Source organism: Misgurnus anguillicaudatus, chromosome 22, assembly GCF_027580225.2.
Source record: "Misgurnus anguillicaudatus chromosome 22, ASM2758022v2, whole genome shotgun sequence".
Lineage (NCBI taxonomy): Eukaryota > Metazoa > Chordata > Actinopteri > Cypriniformes > Cobitidae > Misgurnus > Misgurnus anguillicaudatus.
The window spans coordinates 37,804,807-37,823,114 of NC_073358.2; the positions used below are offsets into that span (position 1 = coordinate 37,804,807).

General features: G+C 38.7%; 1 protein-coding gene across 3 annotated transcripts in view; it reads left to right on the forward strand.

The window, feature by feature from the left end:
* The window catches only part of osbp2b (oxysterol binding protein 2b), a 115,255-nt gene extending 97,374 nt beyond the window's left edge, over positions 1-17,881 (forward strand). For all 3 annotated transcript variants that reach the window (XM_055199040.2, XM_055199041.2, XM_055199042.2), the window contains 8 exons: positions 4,904-5,056; positions 5,219-5,464; positions 8,815-8,935; positions 9,538-9,641; positions 11,168-11,263; positions 11,491-11,675; positions 13,959-14,179; positions 16,139-17,881. In XM_055199040.2, the coding sequence (XP_055055015.1) occupies positions 4,904-5,056; positions 5,219-5,464; positions 8,815-8,935; positions 9,538-9,641; positions 11,168-11,263; positions 11,491-11,675; positions 13,959-14,179; positions 16,139-16,281 (1,269 nt within the window). In that variant the 3' untranslated portion in view covers positions 16,282-17,881. The remainder of the gene's footprint in view (positions 1-4,903; positions 5,057-5,218; positions 5,465-8,814; positions 8,936-9,537; positions 9,642-11,167; positions 11,264-11,490; positions 11,676-13,958; positions 14,180-16,138) is intronic.
* The last annotated feature ends 427 nt before the right edge of the window (positions 17,882-18,308 follow it).

The following is an 18,308-nucleotide window of genomic DNA, read 5'->3' on the forward strand; positions in this document are numbered from 1 at the left end:
TTGGTTGCTAGGGAAAAAATTGGCATCCCATAATGATCACACTCTGAGTCACGAGTCAAACGGTCCAACCCCCGTGTCTCTACGATGTTCTGATGTGGAGATATAAGGCTTTGTTTACTCTGTTGCTAGGGTACTGTATTTGGTTGCTAGGGAAAAAATTGGCATCCCATAATGATTACACTCCGAGTCACGAGTCAAACGGTCCAACCCCCGTGTCTCTACGATGTTCTGATGCGGAGATATAAGGCTTTGTTTACTCTGTTGCTAGGGTACTGTATTTGGTTGCTAGGGAAAAAATTGGCATCCCATAATGATTACACGCCGAGTCACGAGTCAAACGGTCCAACCCCCGTGTCTCTACAATGTTCTGATGCCGAGATATAAGGCTTTGTTTACTCTGTTGCTAGGGTACTGTATTTGGTTGCTAGGGAAAAAATTGGCATCCCATAATGATTACACGCCGAGTCATTAGTCATACAGTCCAACCCCCGTGTCTCTACGACGTTCTGATGCGGAGATATAAGGCTTTGTTTACTCTGTTGCTAGGGTACTGTATTTGGTTGCTAGGGAAAAAATTGGCATCCCATAATGATTACACTCCGAGTCATTAGTCATACGGTCCAACCCCCGTGTCTCTACGACGTTCTGATGTGGAGATATAAGGCTTTGTTTACTCTGTTGCTAGGGTACTGTATTTGGTTGCTAGGGAAAAAATTGGCATCCCATAATGATTACACTCCGAGTCATTAGTCATACGGCCCAACCCCTGTGTCTCTACGACGTTCTGAAGCGGAGATATAAGGCTTTGTTTACTCTGTTGCTAGGGTACTGTATTTGGTTGCTAGGGAAAAAATTGGCATCCCATAATGATTACACTCTGAGTCACGAGTCAAACGGTCCAACCCCCGTGTCTCTACGATGTTCTGATGCGGAGATATAAGGCTTTGTTTACTCTGTTGCTAGGGTACTGTATTTGGTTGCTAGGGAAAAAATTGGCATCCCATAATGATTACACTCTGAGTCACGAGTCAAACGGTCCAACCCCCGTGTCTATACGATGTTCTGGTCCGGAGATATAAGCCTTTGTTTACTCTGTTGCTAGGGTACTGTATTTGGTTGCTAGGGAAAAAATTGGCATCCCATAATGATTACACTCCGAGTCACGAGTCAAACGGTCCAACCCCCGTGTCTCTACGATGTTCTGATGCGGATATATAACTGTTTGAATTTTATGTTGCTAGGGTGCTCAAAAATGGTTGCTAGGGGCGTGGCTTAATACCTATGTAAGGATCATGAGAGACTGATTGGATGCCTGAGTAAAATGAGCCCACCCCCATGTCTCTATGACACTGTGGTGCAAAGATATCCATCTGGGCATTTTATAATGGCAGTCTATGGGAGATGTTGCTAGGGTGCCCAAAATTGTTGCTAGGGGCGTGGCTTAATAGCTCTGGGATGATCCTGAGGGACTGATTGGATGCCCGAGTGAAATGAGCCCACCCACTTATCTCTACGACACTGTAAAGCAAAGATATCCCATCTGGAACTGTTTTATTCCCTTATATGGGCATGTTTCCTGCCCCATTATAAGTCAATGGGAATTTTCGGGTGCCTCTTACACCCCAGGGGTACAACTTACACCCCAATGTCATGTATGTTCTTACAGAGCCTACCACCCTCTTAAAATTTAGTAACCCACATGTTTCTACAAAATTCTCGAGCGGAGCTATGACCCGTCAAAGTTGGGCGCAATGTTAAGTCAATGGGATTTTTCGGGTGGTTTTTCGCCCCCCTTTCGGAAATCCTGCACCCGATCGCTTATAAAAGTCATAGCACACCTCTCCTCAATAAACCGGTCGATTTGAGCCCACTTTCATGGGACTACGGCAAACCGTGCGGGACGAGTTACGCGCCGAAAAAACGTGCAGACATAAGAATAAAATATAATAATAATAATATCCCTGAGGAATAGTAATAGTGATGCTTTGCATAAATGCAAGCACCACTAATAAGCTTAGATCGAAGAACAGTATGTTGGCTTTGTCAAGCCAACATAATAATAATATCCCTGAGCAATAATAATAGTGATGCCTTGCATAAATGCAAGCACCACTAATAAGATTAAGATGAATAACAGTATGTTGGCTTTTTCAAGCCAACATAATAATAATAAGTATGAGCAATAGTAATAGTGATGCCTTGCATAAATGCAAGCACCACTAACTAGATAGGTACATTTCCTGAAGAAAATGTGAAGTGGTGCTTGCCGTGGCAAAATTCTGGGTAACATATATGATTATACTCCAAGCCAAAAGTAAAACGATCCAACTCCCGTGTCTCTACGATGTTCTGATGCGGGGATATAAGGCTTTGTTTACTCTGTTGCTAGGGTACCGTATTTGGTTGCTAGGGGGAAAATTGCCATCCACTAGTGATAACCCTCCGAGTCACGAGTCAAACGGTCCAACCCCCGTGTCTCTACGATGTTCTGGTGCGGAGATATAAGGCTTTGTTTACTCTGTTGCTAGGGTACTGTATTTGGTTGCTAGGGAAAAAATGGCATCCACTAGTGATTACCCTCAGAGTCACGAGTCAAACGGTCCAATCCCCGTGTCTCTACGATGTTCTGATGCGGAGATATAAGGCTTTGTTTACTCTGTTGCTAGGGTACTGTATTTGGTTGCTAGGGAAAAAAATGGCATCCCATAATGATTACCCGCCGAGTCACGAGTCAAACGGTCCAACCCCCGTGTCTCTACGATGTTCTGATGCGGAGATATAAGGCTTTGTTTACTCTGTTGCTAGGGTACTGTATTTGGTTGCTAGGGAAAAAATTGGCATCCTATAATGATTACACTCCGAGTCACGAGTCAAACGGTCCAACCCCCATGTCTCTACGATGTTCTGATGCGGAGATATAAGGCTTTGTTTACTCTGTTGCTAGGGTACTGTATTTGGTTGCTAGGGAAAAAATGGGCATCCACTTGTGATTACACTTCGAGTCAGAAGTAAAATGGTCCAACCCCTGTGTCTCTATGATGTGCTGATGCGGAGATATAAGGCTTTGTTTACTCTGTTGCTAGGGTACTGTATTTGGTTGCTAGGGAAAAAATTGGCATCCCATAGTGATTACCCGCTGAGTCACGAGTCAAACGGTCCAACCCCCGTGTCTCTACGATGTTCTGATGCCGAGATATAACTGTTTGAATTTTATGTTGCTAGGGTGCTCAAAAGTGGTTGCTAGGGGCGTGGCTTAATACCTATGTAAGGATCCTGAGAGACTGATTGGATGCCTGAGTAAAATGAGCCCACCCCCATGTCTCTATGTCACTGTGCTGCAAAGATATCCATCTGGGTATTTTATAATGGCAGTCTATGGGAGATGTTGCTAGGGTGCCCAAAATTGTTGCTAGGGGCGTGGCTTAATAGCTCTGGGATGATCCTGAGAGACTGATTGGATGCCCAAGTAAAATGAGCCCACCCACTTATCTCTACGACACTGTAAAGCAAAGATATCCCATCTGGAACGGTTTTATTCCCTTATATGGGCGTGTTCCCTGCCCCATTATAAGTCAATGGGAAATTTCGGGGGCCTCTTACACCCCAGGGGTACAACTTACACCCCAATGTCATGTATGTTCTTACAGAGCCTACCACCCTCTTCAAATGTTATAACCCACAAGTTTCTACAAAATCCTCGAGCGGAGCTATGAGTTGTCAAAGTTGGGCCCAATGTTAAGTCAATGGGATTTTTCGGGTGGTTTTTCGCCCCCCTTTCGGAAACCCTGCACCCGATCGCTTATAAAAGATATAGCCACCATCTCCTCAATAAGCCGGTTGATTTGAGCTCTCTTTCATGGGTCTACGACAAACCGTGCGGGACGAGTTACGCGCCGAAATTTTGTCCAGAAATAAGAATAAAAATAATATCCCTGAGCAATAATAATAGTGATGCCTTGCATAAATGCAAGCACCACTAATAATAATAATAAGTTTAAGTGCAACAACAGTATGTTGGCTTTCTCAAGCCAACATAATAATCAATTATTTTTCTTGCTGTTATCATTCCTCTACTCAACCTTTAACTAAATACACAAGCTGTAATAAGAAATAATATTTAGTATCAACATTAATGTTGTTTAAATCACATGTAACATCAATGACAAATAAATGACTCATGGATTCTTTATTAAAATGTATTAAAAAGTTAAAAATAGATTAAGCTCCCTGCTTTGCAGATTCATAGATTTGACAAGTTAATTAATGCTATTAAGGAATTTTTTGGGTATGTTGAAAGAAGTTCATTTAACCAAATTTCCATCACCCAAATTCCCCCTTTTCTGTAGAATGACCCATATGGTAACAATGGTAAGCAAAATTGTCTTGCTTCCATTAAAGGACCCAAACCTGTGAAGTTCCTTCCAGCTTCAGTGCATACTTTCATTAAGGTGGAAGAACATGTCAAATTTCTCAAAATGTATCAAAGTCACCCAATTTGTTATTCTGATTTGATTTGTAGTTAAAAGATTAATTAAATAAAAAAAGAAATGAATCCTGCACATACATTTTCAGAGCCCACTGTATTTCATATGGTTCAGGGCCAGATATCTCAGCATGACTGTGAATGTTTCCTCTGGCTGTGTCTGTTCTTCTTCAGCGCACAGCTGTTGTGTTTGTTTCAGTTAACTGACTCTTAATTAACTGATATCTGCTCATCTCTTTTCATCTGTCGCTCTCTCTCCTTCTGAGACATACGGAGCATCAGTCATCTGTTTATGTGTTGCATTCCTCAAGGACGGTCGGCCTTTCGCAGGTCTTCTCTCAGCACAAACACATGACTAATTTTAGATGCCTCTCTCTCTCTCTTTCTCTCTCTCTCTCTCTCTTTCTCTCTCTCTCCCAGTGTTCTGTGAGCAGTAATGATTATTCTGGGAAACAGCTGCAACCTCACAGGAAGAGGCGGAGCTGCATCCCAGAGAAGCCCAACTATTCGCTCAATCTGTGGAGCATCATGAAGAATTGTATCGGCAAAGAGCTTTCAAAGATCCCAATGCCTGTGAGTCACACACACCTCTCTGAATCAGATCTTATGCAGTGTGCATTTATCACATACGCATTAATATATGCCGTTAATCCTATTATTCTTTAGTGCATACTTCTACTGTGTAGAAGAATGTGAATTGGGATGCATTTCTCTCTTTTCTGTGTGTGTGTGTAGGTGAACTTTAATGAGCCGCTGTCCATGCTACAACGTTTGACTGAGGATCTGGAGTACCACGAGCTGCTGGATAAAGCAGCACGCTGTGAGAACTCCCTGGAGCAGATGTGCCTTGTCGCAGCCTTCTCAGTCTCCTCCTACTCCACCACAGTACATCGAACAGCAAAGCCCTTCAACCCGCTGTTAGGAGAGACCTACGAACTGGACCGTCTGGAAGAATTCGGCTACCGTTCCCTGTGCGAACAGGTCAGAGTCAAAATACAATAATGCTAGCATTGCTATTAATAAAACACTGTACATCCGTTTTTAATAAATGGTGACTTTACAGTTTTTTCTGAATTGCTAAAACACATTTCTTCAAACCAGCTCTCATTTTCTCAAAACTTTAAACACAAATCCAAACTCCAATTTCCTTCCAAAGTTCACAGAAGCCCCGACTCTTTTAGCAAAATTGAACAATCCCTTCAAAACCACTTCAGCTGTACTCAAAATCAAACCAGCTTTCAGATCAAAGACACATTAGTCAATAATATAAACATTACATTTATTTTCACCAAAGTTTCACAAAATGCTTTCCAGGAAAAGTCTTTTCTATAAATTTATAAACATACAAATATATCAAATGAAAGAACAGACCCCCTGCTTTCAAACAAACAAAACAGGAAAAAGTTTCATTCTATCTTCATTTGTTCTCTTTTTATAACCTCTCAAATATAGGTGGGTGTCAGTGATGCGCGGGTTGATTCAAAATGAGCGGATGCCTGCAGTCACGACTTACGAATCATCCAAAATATTTTTTATGATAATCGGGTCGCGGTCGGTCAGGTCGTTCGAAATAAAGATGCCAATTAACTATTCTAAACAATTACTACTTTTAAAAATGCAGGCCAGGAAGCAGGTCGGGTACTATATATATACATATACATATACATATACATATGACGTCGTCTCTTAACATTTTTCACAGCGATCAGCTGTAAAATGTTTTATTCCTGCTCGATTTTCGTTGACTTTGAGTAAAATAATGGAAAGTTTTTCATAAGATCCCCTGGGGTCAATGTGTTAGCATGACAGAAACTTGATGCTGTAGGGAGAACAAGCAACCGGCTTGATGGCTTACGTTTCTTTTCCATCACAGAAAAACATCACAGGTTTATCAATGCTATTAAAGTATTATTTTGCTTTTGTTTGTTTGTTGATTACGAAGTACAAAGTAGATGAGGAAAACTAGGATTCCGTGTACTCAAACGCGCCGCCATTGTTTGTTTACATTGCGTGGAATGATGCGCTGTTATTTGTGGAGCGGATTTATTCCATTTTGTAGAAAAGAAGGAGTGGCGTTTATCGCATTTTGGGAAAAAAGGGAGAAAAGATGACAGAATAACACGGCGGATATTGGATTTTGCATAAAAATTAAGAATTTACTTTTAAATACTGTTGCAGGTTGTTTATACATTGACCTGCGCATCACTGGTGGGTGTCTTCAAAAATACAAAATTTTGATCAAAAAGCTGAAATAATTGCATTTTTGTGAAAGGAATTTTGTTACAGGTCAGATTCAGAACGAAGATCAAAACATGCACAGACTTTAAACTGTTGTTGAATTCATTTAAATTACAAATTAGATTACCGTAAAAACTCTTCAGGGAAGCTCTATTTTCTTACAGTTTTTCTGAATTGCTAAAACGCATTTTTCGAAAACCAGCACTTATTTTCTCAAAACCTTAAACACAAATCCAAATTGTCAAACTAAATTCACAGAACTCCTTACTCTTCTAGCAAAATCGAACAATTCCATTTCACCTGTACTCAAAACCAAACTAAGCTTTCAAGTCATACACACGTAAGTCTATAAACACCACAGAGCATCCATTAGACACTACCTTAAAAAATGGAAAACCCAACATCCAGGACATCTGCTTACAGAAAAATATATGTTTATTGTATTGTAACAATACACTGTTAAGGTATTGACAAATACTGTTAAAAATCTGTATTACTGTAATCAGAAGTTTAGTTCAGTAAATAGTGAACACTTTACTGTAAGTACTGCAAGTAATAGTTTTCAATGTGTAAGCAACATTTGTCCAACGGCAAAATATGCCAGTTGCATCATCTCTGGTGTCCTGCTCTTCCTCATACTTTTCCTCTGCCTCTCAGACTGTTTATAATCCATACAATTGGTAAAAAATACCATTAAATAAATGTGTGAACAATTTTGAGTTGTTGTTTTTACTGGATGACAACTGTGTTGTAGCTGTGTTCAACTTTTGCCTGCCTGTGTTAAAGGACAAGTTCGGTATTTTACACTTAAAGCCCTGTTTTCAGATTGTTTATGATGAAATAGAACGGTTTGTAGACTGAAATTTGGACATATGATGCTGGCCCGAGAATTTTCGGGTGTTTCTTGTATCACCTCCCACCTCTAGAATGGGTGTATAGGTGCACAGGAACAATCCTTCCTAAAATGCATTAAACTTTCATTTACAAAGACGTGAAACTCACCGAGTGGTCAGGGGTGTTCACTGATATGCTCACACAAAAATCACTGCAAAAGATGCTTTCCAACAGGTTTTATGGTAATTTTGTCCAACTCCATTGACTTGTATTAGATGTACTGTGAGGTACGGTATTACTCCGCGCCGGGACTTTTTTTGTATTCTTGCAATTGGCAAAGGTGGATTATCGCTACCACCTGGGCTGGAGTGTCTATAATTGAAGCTCTCAACGGAAGAATATACGGGTGTGAGGCGTTTGGAAAAATAGGTCCACAAGTTTACAACGAATGTTAAAACACCTGTTGGAAAGCATCTTTTGCACCGATCTTTGTGTGAGCATATCAGTGAACACCCCTGACCACTCGGTGAGTTTCACGTCTTTGTAAACGAAAGTTTAATGCATTTTAGGAAGGATTGTTCCTGTGCACCTATACACACATTGTAGAGGTGGGAGGTGAAACAACGATCAGCCGAAAATTCTCGGGGCAGCCGCATATGTCGAAATTTCAGTCAAAACCGTTCTTTTTCATCATAAACAATCTGAAAACAGCACTTTAAGTGTAAAATACCGAACTTGTCCTTTAAGCATTTTGCAAAACAGGTGCAATGTGGTGTGAAATGTGCAAAAAGAGTGCATGATTTAGTGCAAACAGTGTCTAACTACCTAAAGTTGTTTAAGGTTTTCCAAAAGAGGGAATGATTTGACAAATGGGAATTTGGTTTAAAGAATTGGATTTAGTGTTTTAGCAATTCAGAAAAACTGTATTAGAAATTATTTATGACTCTGCCTGTGAAAACCAGGCTAAAGTCCAAAAATGTAATTTTGAGATAACGAGCATCACAGTTTGATTTCACCTATTAATTTATTATGATTTCAATCGTTGACATAACTTACTCAGTTAATATTAAACATATTTAGTATTGCAAACATGTCACTTTCACTCATCATTACACATGCCTGTCACACAAGAGTACACCATTGTTTGTTTGGAGGGTAATGAATGGTTGAAGGTGACTGTGAGAATGAATTCAATTAAATTCCTGTGCAATGAAGAGACAGCACCCCCTAGTGTATTTTATACGGATTGTCTTTCTCAGGTCAGTCATCATCCGCCAGCAGCCGCTCATCATGTGATGTCACAGCGAGGCTGGACCCTGTGGCAGGAAATCACCATCGCTAGCAAGTTCCGTGGCAAATACCTCTCCATCATGCCTCTGGGTGAGTGTTCAGTAGCGGCCGGTGACTTCTTTTTTCGAGGGCGCTCGATGCGAAGTTCATCACAACATGTATGTAGCCCGTCATGTGTGTGGTTCCTCAAAATATGTGTTCTGCACCTCGAGAGATTTTGTGTGCATCACGTGTCTTGTTAAGATAGGTGCCTGCTGCAGATGCGTCTAAAGGGTTTATGATAAAAGAGACGCTCGGGTTAGCCAGATACTCGCATAATCTCATGCGTAATCTCTTAAGGGAGTGTCTTGCACGTATTTTGTGAACGTGAGCGTCTCTTTTATCATAAACAGTTTTGACGCGTGTGCAGCTTATTTTGACAAAACACGTGATGCACACAGGATTTCTCGATGCACAGAACACATATTTTGAAAAAAGGAACCACACACATGACACTCCGAACACTTATTTTGAATTAGCGCCCCTCGGATGAGCAGTCACGAGCTCAATAACTCAATAACTGTGAGTGCTATTGGCATGACAGATATGTGACCCTGTCTGTGAAAACCAAGCTAAAGTCATTATCAGTGATTCCACCATCCTCTTATTCAGAACATCAGACACACATAATAATGTTCTCTATGTCTAACCAGGTGCAATTCACTTGGAGTTTCACGCAAGTGGAAACCACTACGTGTGGCGAAAAGTCACCTCCACCGTACACAACATCATCGTGGGCAAACTGTGGATTGATCAGGTAGAATTTTAAGATATTATAAAACCACTTATTTATTAGAAAGATGTATGAATTATATTTTTTTGGTCCTTAAGTTTTTTAATTGACATTTTGTGTACAGGAAGCATCTGTTAATTTCAAATGACAGAGATCTGATGTACAGATTTTTATATTCTGTCATCATTTACTCACCCTCATGTTGTTCTAAACCTGCTTGAGTTTCTTTATTCTGTTGAACACAAAAGAAGATATTTTGATCATAGATGGTAAGCACACAGTAGACAGTAATAATAATAATAATAATATGTTTAATTTATATATATCCAAAGCTCATGGACGCTTCACAATAACAGTTAGGAGCAAACAATAAATACATACAGAAACAGACAATGGATAATTGCCCAGTCCAAGCGCACATTGACTTCCATAGTATTTGTTTTCCTACTATGAAAGTCAATAGGTACCGTCAGCTGTGTGCTTTACATAATTTATCAAAATATCTTCTTTTGTGTTCAACTGAATAAAGAAATTTAGAACAGCATGAACATTTTTGGGTGAACTATCCCTTTAAATGACTTTATTCTTTCAGGGTTCCCACGGGTCCTTGAAATCCTTGAAAGTTTGTGAATCTGGGGGGAAAATGTATGGCCCTGGGGAGTTTTTGAAAATATACATACAGTACATAGATACAGGTCATTGAAAGTGCTTGAATCTATTTTATGCAAAAAGTTTCCTGGAAAAACCCATATTATTCCCTGTGTAGTGTAGGATAATATTATAAAAATTCTAGACTTTTTAAGCACACGAGCTAAAATGTTCACTTTAAATGTTTATATCTTCTGTATGCGAATGTTGATTCATACCAAAATGCTTTTTTGCATAGTTGTGTTTGACAAATGAAAACGTCCCGTGTTACGTATGTAACTGTAGTTCCATTAGAAGGGAACGAGACGCTGCGTCTCCCTTGCCATACTTCCTGCGTCCCTGTAATGCCGTCTTTGGCAATATTTTAGATAGCGATATACTTCCTGGCTCCCGCGTCACCCTGTCTTTGTCGTTAAGCCTCACCATTGGTTGAATTGATATACACAATCAGACGCACTTACCCCTGGAGGCGTCCCCAAAGTGTCACCGCAGTGATGCAGCGCTAGTTCCCTCAAAAGGGAACTGTAACAATGTATCTTAAAAGGTAACACGATGTAAACTTGTCTCACTTGAAATGTGTCCCCAAATTTAGTCCTTGAATTTGACGGTATTGGACCTGGAAAGTCCTTGAAAGGTCCTTGAATTTGAAGTTAACTGGTGTGGGATCTCTGTTCTTTGTTTGTTGCAGAATAAACTACAGTATGCACAAGTATTACACATAGTCAAAAGTCTGGCTTACAAAAATAGATTTGATGTATAGAACGGAACTGCATCACATTATTAGCCCCCCCCCAAAAAAACAGCAAACATGACAAAAATGAACAGCGTTATAATCAGAGCTTTACTAAAAGCATAAAGGTTAAGACGTCCATGTTCTCACTTGTATCTCGCTGTTTTTTCAGTCAGGAGATATTGATATAGTCAACCACAGGACCAAAGCAACCTGTCAGCTGAAGTTTTCCCCCTATAGCTACTTCTCAAGGGAAGTCCCACGAAAGGTATGTTGAATACAGTCTCTCTTTCTGTCTCTCCATTGTGCCATTAAACCGACACAGCTAGTCTTCATGATTTCTGACTTGTGTGAGTTATTCTGAGAGGAAGGGTATTTTATGATGGATGAATCATCTTTTTGCCCTGTTCTGTCCTCTCTCTCTATGTCTTCATGCTTTTTGTAGTTCAACCCCAGAGCTTGTTATCCTTGTTCTCCTTGTTGTCAAACTGTAAGGTCACAGGCGTGGTGATGGACAGCGATGGCCAGGCCCACTACATCCTGTCAGGTACATGGGACGATAAGATGGAGAGTGCCAAGATTGTACAGAGCAGTAGAGGAAGTAGCAGCTCAGAGGGCAAGCAGAAGACTGTCTATCAAACACTTCCACCCAAACTACTGTGGAAGAAATACCCTCTACCGTAAGAGAAACCTTCAAATCCTCAAATATAACACACCTACTCACTCTCCAATACAACACACTCAACAGTGCTAAGATCTGTATTCTGCAACCTACATACATTTCCAAAATAATGGTACCAAAGCTGTCACTATGGCTGTACCCTTTGTATCTAAAGGGTGCATATTAGTACATCAGAGGTAAATATTTGTACAAATATATATCTGTCTATATTGTACATATTTGGACTTTTTTAAAAGATACCATACCAGTGACTGATGTACCATTTTCTTCTGAAAGTGTACATACCAAACAAATTAAACTTCTTACTGAATAAACTAACGAAAAAGCCACTGAATGACCAACCTACCTATCGACTTATGATTCCCTAATTAACTGAACTAATTACTTAACTACCTAAATCTATAAACTTAATTACCAATCTACTAAACTGAAGTAACCTACCTACCTATCAGACAAACAACCAGCCTAAAGATGAACTATTGAACTGCAGACCTACCTACACATCAGATAAAGTACCAGCCTATCCAGCGAACTACCGGCTGAAATAACTGCTGAACTGTTTGCCTACCTCCCATCTAGAAAAACAACTACCACCCAAACTACTATCTGAACTAACTATTCAACTGTGGATCTACTTACCTATTAGATAAAAAACTAGCCTACCAAACAAACTACCAGCTGAATTAACTGCAGAACTGCTTGCCTACCTATCATCTAGAAAACCAACAGATAAAACAAACTACTTACTGCCTGATCCTGCTGACTAAACTAACCAACCAACCTATCTGCTAACAATTCCCACTGCCAGCCTACCACCCAAACTACCATCTGAACTAACTATTCAACTGTGGGATTACTTACCTGTTAGATAAAATACTAGTCTACAAAACTAACTACTCGTTGAACCAACTGCTGAACTGCTAGGCTACTTACCATCTGGAAAAAACTAATAAACCAACCCTAAACTAATCAACCAACCCTAACTGACCAACCAACCTATCTACTAAAAGTTCCCACTAACAGCCTACCATACAAACTAGCATCTGAACTAACTATTGAACTGTGGACATACTTAACTTTTCGACAAAATACTAGCCTACCAAATTAGCTACCCGTTGAACTAACTGCTGACTGCTAGGCTACCAACCATCTAGAAACAACCAAACAAATAAAACAAACGACTTACTGCCTGATCCTGCTTACTGATTAAACTTACCAACCAACCAACTTTTACTGACCAACCAACCCATCTACCAACAGTTCCCACTACCAGCCTATAATAAAAACTACCACCTGAACTAACTATTGAACTAAGGACCTGCTTACTCATTAGACAAAATACTAGCCTACCAATCGAACTACCAGCTGAACTAACTGCTGAACTGCTTACCTACATACCATCTAGAAAAACCAACAGATGAAACAAACTACTTACTGCCTGATCTTGCTAACTCACTAAACTAACCAACCAACCAACCATAGGGTGGCCATTCGTGCCGGTTCCGCCGGGCGCGTCCGGGGCGTGTTTTCGGGTTCGTTCTCCGGAATTCGCGTTGTTCGCCCGCATACATCATTGAGGTTCTCACATTTCAGTTAAAATACATTAGAAAATTTAGATTTATTTCTTTTAAGACATACAATCATTGTAGTTTCATTCTTACCTTGAAATGTAACGGTTGCTTTTCTGAAATTAAACCCGAAATATTAAACCTTGATGACGTATGTGGTCGACCAACGTGACTTCCGGAGAACGAACCTGAAAACATGTTTGCGACGTGCCCGGCGCAACTGGCACGAATGGCCACCCTAACCAACCAACCTATCTGCTGACAATTCCCACTGCCAGCCTACCACCCAAACTACCATCTGAACTAACTATTTAACTGTTGACCTATTATACAAAATACTAGCCTACCAAACTGACTACCAGCCGAACAAACTGCTGAACTGCTTGCTTGCCTACCCTACCATCTTAAAAAAGAGATGAAATTAACTACTTACTAACTGACACAACCAACTGGCTAAACTAACCAACCAACCCTGACTGACTGACCAACCAACCTATCTATCTACTGACAATTCCCACTACCAGCCTACAACACAAACTACCAACTGAACAAACTACTGAATTGCTCCGCGACTATCAGATGAACTAACCATCTAGCAAACTACCTATCAATCAAATTAATTGTGACCACTAAGAGAAACAAACAATCAACCTACAGAACTATCAAACTATGATTGGTTTGTTCTTAAATATCTCTCTCTTTTATTTTCTAAGAGAGAACGCTGAGAACATGTACTATTTCTCCTCTCTGGCATTGACGCTGAATGAGGAAGAGGAGGATGTGTGCGTGACAGACAGCAGGCTAAGGCCGGACCAGCGACTGATGGAAGAAGGACGATGGGATGAGGCTAACGCGGAAAAACAGAGACTGGAAGAGAAGCAGAGAGCCACACGGAGGAGGAGAGAGGCAGAGGCTTCAGAGGCAATAGATGAAGGTAAGCAGAAAGCAAAGATTTAAAGGGTACCCTGATCATGAAAACTTGTGTAGCTTATCAGATTAACCCTGGCATCGCCTATACTGAAAAGCAGGGGTTTTATAACCTTTTTGTCAGCCGAACCCCCTTGACCTAATTTTTTTACCTAAGATTTGTGGTAAATATTGAAATAATTTAATAGCACATTTAAAATTTACTTCAAACACTTTATTTTTCATCTCTTTTTAAGTTTTTATCAATATTATTTTAGATTAGTAATAATTGTTATTACTTGTTAGGCCTTCATCTTGTCATTTTATTGATACAAAAAAAACCAACCCAATCGCAAGGCAAGTCTGTTATAGTCACAAAATATTTGATTAATTTATTCGTGTTCATGGACACGATTTTCCTTTTTTTTCCATGCCATTGAGCAGGAATGTCTTTTTCGTGCCACTCAGCATAGATTTCTATAAATAGTTTTTCGTGTGCGTGGCACAGCTTTCTTTTTCGTAGTCATTTTATATTTTGTTTTCTCATTGTTTTTTCCTATTTTTTCTTACCATTGTCACTTGGGGTTGGGGTTAGAACGACTTTCTGTTACATTTTAGACATCCTACCCCTAACCCCAAGCGAAAATAGTTTTAAAATCAAAAGAAAAACATGCAGAAACCAATACATAAAAGTACATCCTAACCCAAACCCCAAATCTAACCCCAACACCAAGCGACAATGATTTAAAAAATATGAAAAAACAATGAGAAAACAATACATAAAATGACATGAAAAAGAAAGTCGTGCCACGCACACGAAAAACCATTTATAGAAATTTGTGCTGAGTGGCACGAAAATAAGCGGAAAATCGTGTCCATGAACACAAATAAATTAATCAAATATTTTGTGACTATAATATAACTTGCCTTGAGATTGTGTTGCATAAAACGTATCTGCCCATTTTGCATACACTGCAAAAACTACTTTCTTACTTAGTATTTTTGTGTTGTTTTCAGTAAAATTTTTTAAATCAAGATGTATTTTCTTGATGAGTAAAATGACCTACGCAAATAAGTCTGGTTATTAAACAAAAAATATTAAATTTAAGCAAATTCATGCTTAAAACAACCAAAAAATCTGCCAATGGAATAAGAAAAATTTTCTTGAATTAAGTGTTTATGAAAAAAGGAAACTTATTTCAAGAAAATTGTTCTTATTCCATTGGCAGATTTTTTGCTTGTTTTAAGCATTAATTCGCTTAAATTTAATATTTTTTTGTCTAAAAACTAGACTTAATTTCCTAAGTCATTTTGTTCATCAAGAAAATACATCTTGATTTAAGTTAAATTTTTAGATAGTATTTTTGTCTTGTTTTCAGTAAAAATAAGTAAGAAAGTCATTTTTTGCAGTATAAGTTCTCGGTTTTTTGATACAGTGTTGTGTAATGGTCACCAGATTTTTTTGTTAATGTTTTATTTAAATCTTTTATTTTTAAAATATTTTTTTACATTTTATGATTTAGTTGAAATTAATTTTATTTTTATTAAAACACGAACCCCCCTGCAAATCTTTCACAAACCATCAGGGGTTCGCAAACCCCAGTTTAAAAACCACCGCTGTAAATGATCAACTAAAAAGTATAGATGTCATACATTGGATAAACTTTGAAGAAATCCTTTCACCTGTATGCCATCATCATTGCTGTGTGAAGTGTAATGGTTGCTCTCAAAAGGAAAATGAACCATGCTTTAAATACAGTAAAAGTGTACTAACCATGTTTTTTCACTATTTGTATAACAATAGTTTTACTACCAACATCCTTGTTAAACTTTGGTATTGTAGTTAGACAACATTTTTTGGTTATTGTAAGAAAACTCATAGTTCATTTTTAGGGTGTCTTTTATTTAGCATTTTCAACCCGATTGTCACATAAACAATAAGATAATGTACATGAAAATGACTCATTTAGTTTTGTTATGTTTTCAGGACAGGAATATGAAGGCTACAAGCCTCTGTGGTTCCAGCAGAGGACGGACGAAAGGACAGGAGAAACCATCTATGTTTATAAGGGAGGTTACTGGGAGGCCAAAGAAAGACAGGACTGGAGTCAGTGTCCTGAGATCTTTTGAATAAATGAATTCATGTACATGGACTCCTCTCAAAGCTCCTTGTATGGCCACAGAGGTCATAAAAACCTGCACTGTTTGAAACTCTCCGAGCGTGTGTTTTTGTGTGAGTGTGTTTGTGTGCAGCCCAGTGACATACTGTATATCTTCACCTGACTCTTAAACAGACTTGCACAGGAGAAGGGGAGAACGGGACAAGCGACTTGTCGTGTTCTCCCTGAAGTTCACCTCAAAGATGAGTAGCCAAGTGCCGCCCACTTTATCTTCCAAAGCAAAATCAGGTTCTTTTTATTCTGTACAGCCCCTTCACAAAATGCACTTTCCCTCCTTCCAGCATTACATGAGACTGTTTATAATGAGGTCATATCAAAGACGCTCGCCTCTTACCCCATCCTCTGCTGGCCTAGAAAACATAAAGAAACTCACGTACAAAAGACGAGGAGCCTGCTGCAACATTTGGATGATATAAACATGAATTTTCTGATTGTCCAGCTTCCATTACTTTAGTACATTAATACCATATTGGGCAAAGGAATTGTTGACGTTCACATATCCCAGGAGCATGATTGGACTTTTATTGGACACATATCTGAAGGCTCCTCACACCTTGCATCGGCAATGATGGCCGAAATTCATCTCATTTTAGACAAGCATCTACCTTTTTTGAAAAAAGCAATTTCTGTTGGATGATGCAGGCATGGTGTTATCACCTGACACAAACCTTCAAAAAAAGAGCCTTTAAATCCATGAAGGTTCAATTGTTACATCCGTGAATTAGCTGCTTCCTGCATTGGCTCAGTGGAGCCTCTCAGTGGTCATTTTTCATGTTACTGTGACTGCCGCAGTACAATTCATATCAATGCAATTAAAAATCCATTTTTGTACAATCGGGATACTGAATGATGATTGATCAACCAATAAAATGAAACATCTGCTTGACTCTCAGAGAGACCAAGTGTGATATAGAAAATACTGCTTTAGTAAGTAATGTGCTAGTGGGTAACGTTTGTATTTATTAGCAGTAGAGTGAATTAAAACATGCCCCACTAGTGTTCCTAATTAAAAGCAATGTGGTGCTGCTATAGAGAAGCACATTGTATATTCTCATTTGAATTGTTCCCTATAACACCAAAATGTTTTATAGCAGTCCTAAAAACATATTTTTCAGTTGTTGCTGTGCACTTTGAAACTCTGTAGATGCAATTCAAACATATTTCTTTAAATACGTTCAGAAACAAATTCTCATGAAGATGAAGTTTAAAAGTTGAAATGCCCCTGATATTCATCGACTCAGACCTCTTTGAATCACTGATTGTGCTATTTGCTTTTAAGAATGTAATTAGATTTGAGGTTTTATTTTGCTCTCTTGCCACTAGATGTATTTTGTGATGATAAATATCATATATTATTATAAAAACAAAGTAATGATTACATGTCATCCTAATACTTACTGTATTTTGGTCAAAATCTGGATTTTAACCAAAATGTTTATTGTAAATGCATCTTTTAATCAAAATAAGCCAGCAGGTCAAAAGTTATTTTTGACGAGCTGTCACTGTTTGCTTAAATGTAAATATTTTGTATTAAAACACACTGACTCGCATACTGGCATGTACTTTTTTATATACATATTGTCAGTAAACTTTGTTGATTTAATATTCTTAATTCAATTTTGTACTATGGATATATGTTTCAGTTAGGGTTTTTTAAGCTATCTGTTTCAGACAACCCAGTTTTTTTCAGTCTCATCCAGTTTGCAATTGCTACATATTTTTGGTAATACATGACTTAAAGATATATCTAAATATCTAAATAAGGTTTGATCAAATGCTTAAGACTCTTGCAGCTTGCCAATAATAAAAAGTTCGGTCTTGCTATTCAGTCATTCAAGTAGATAAGCTAACTTGACTTCTGATAGGCTGGATTATGAATTACTGTTAAAGAAAAACACCACCGTTTTTCAGTATTTTACTATGTTCTTACCTCAACTTAGACTAATTCATACACACCTATCTTTTATTAATTTGTGC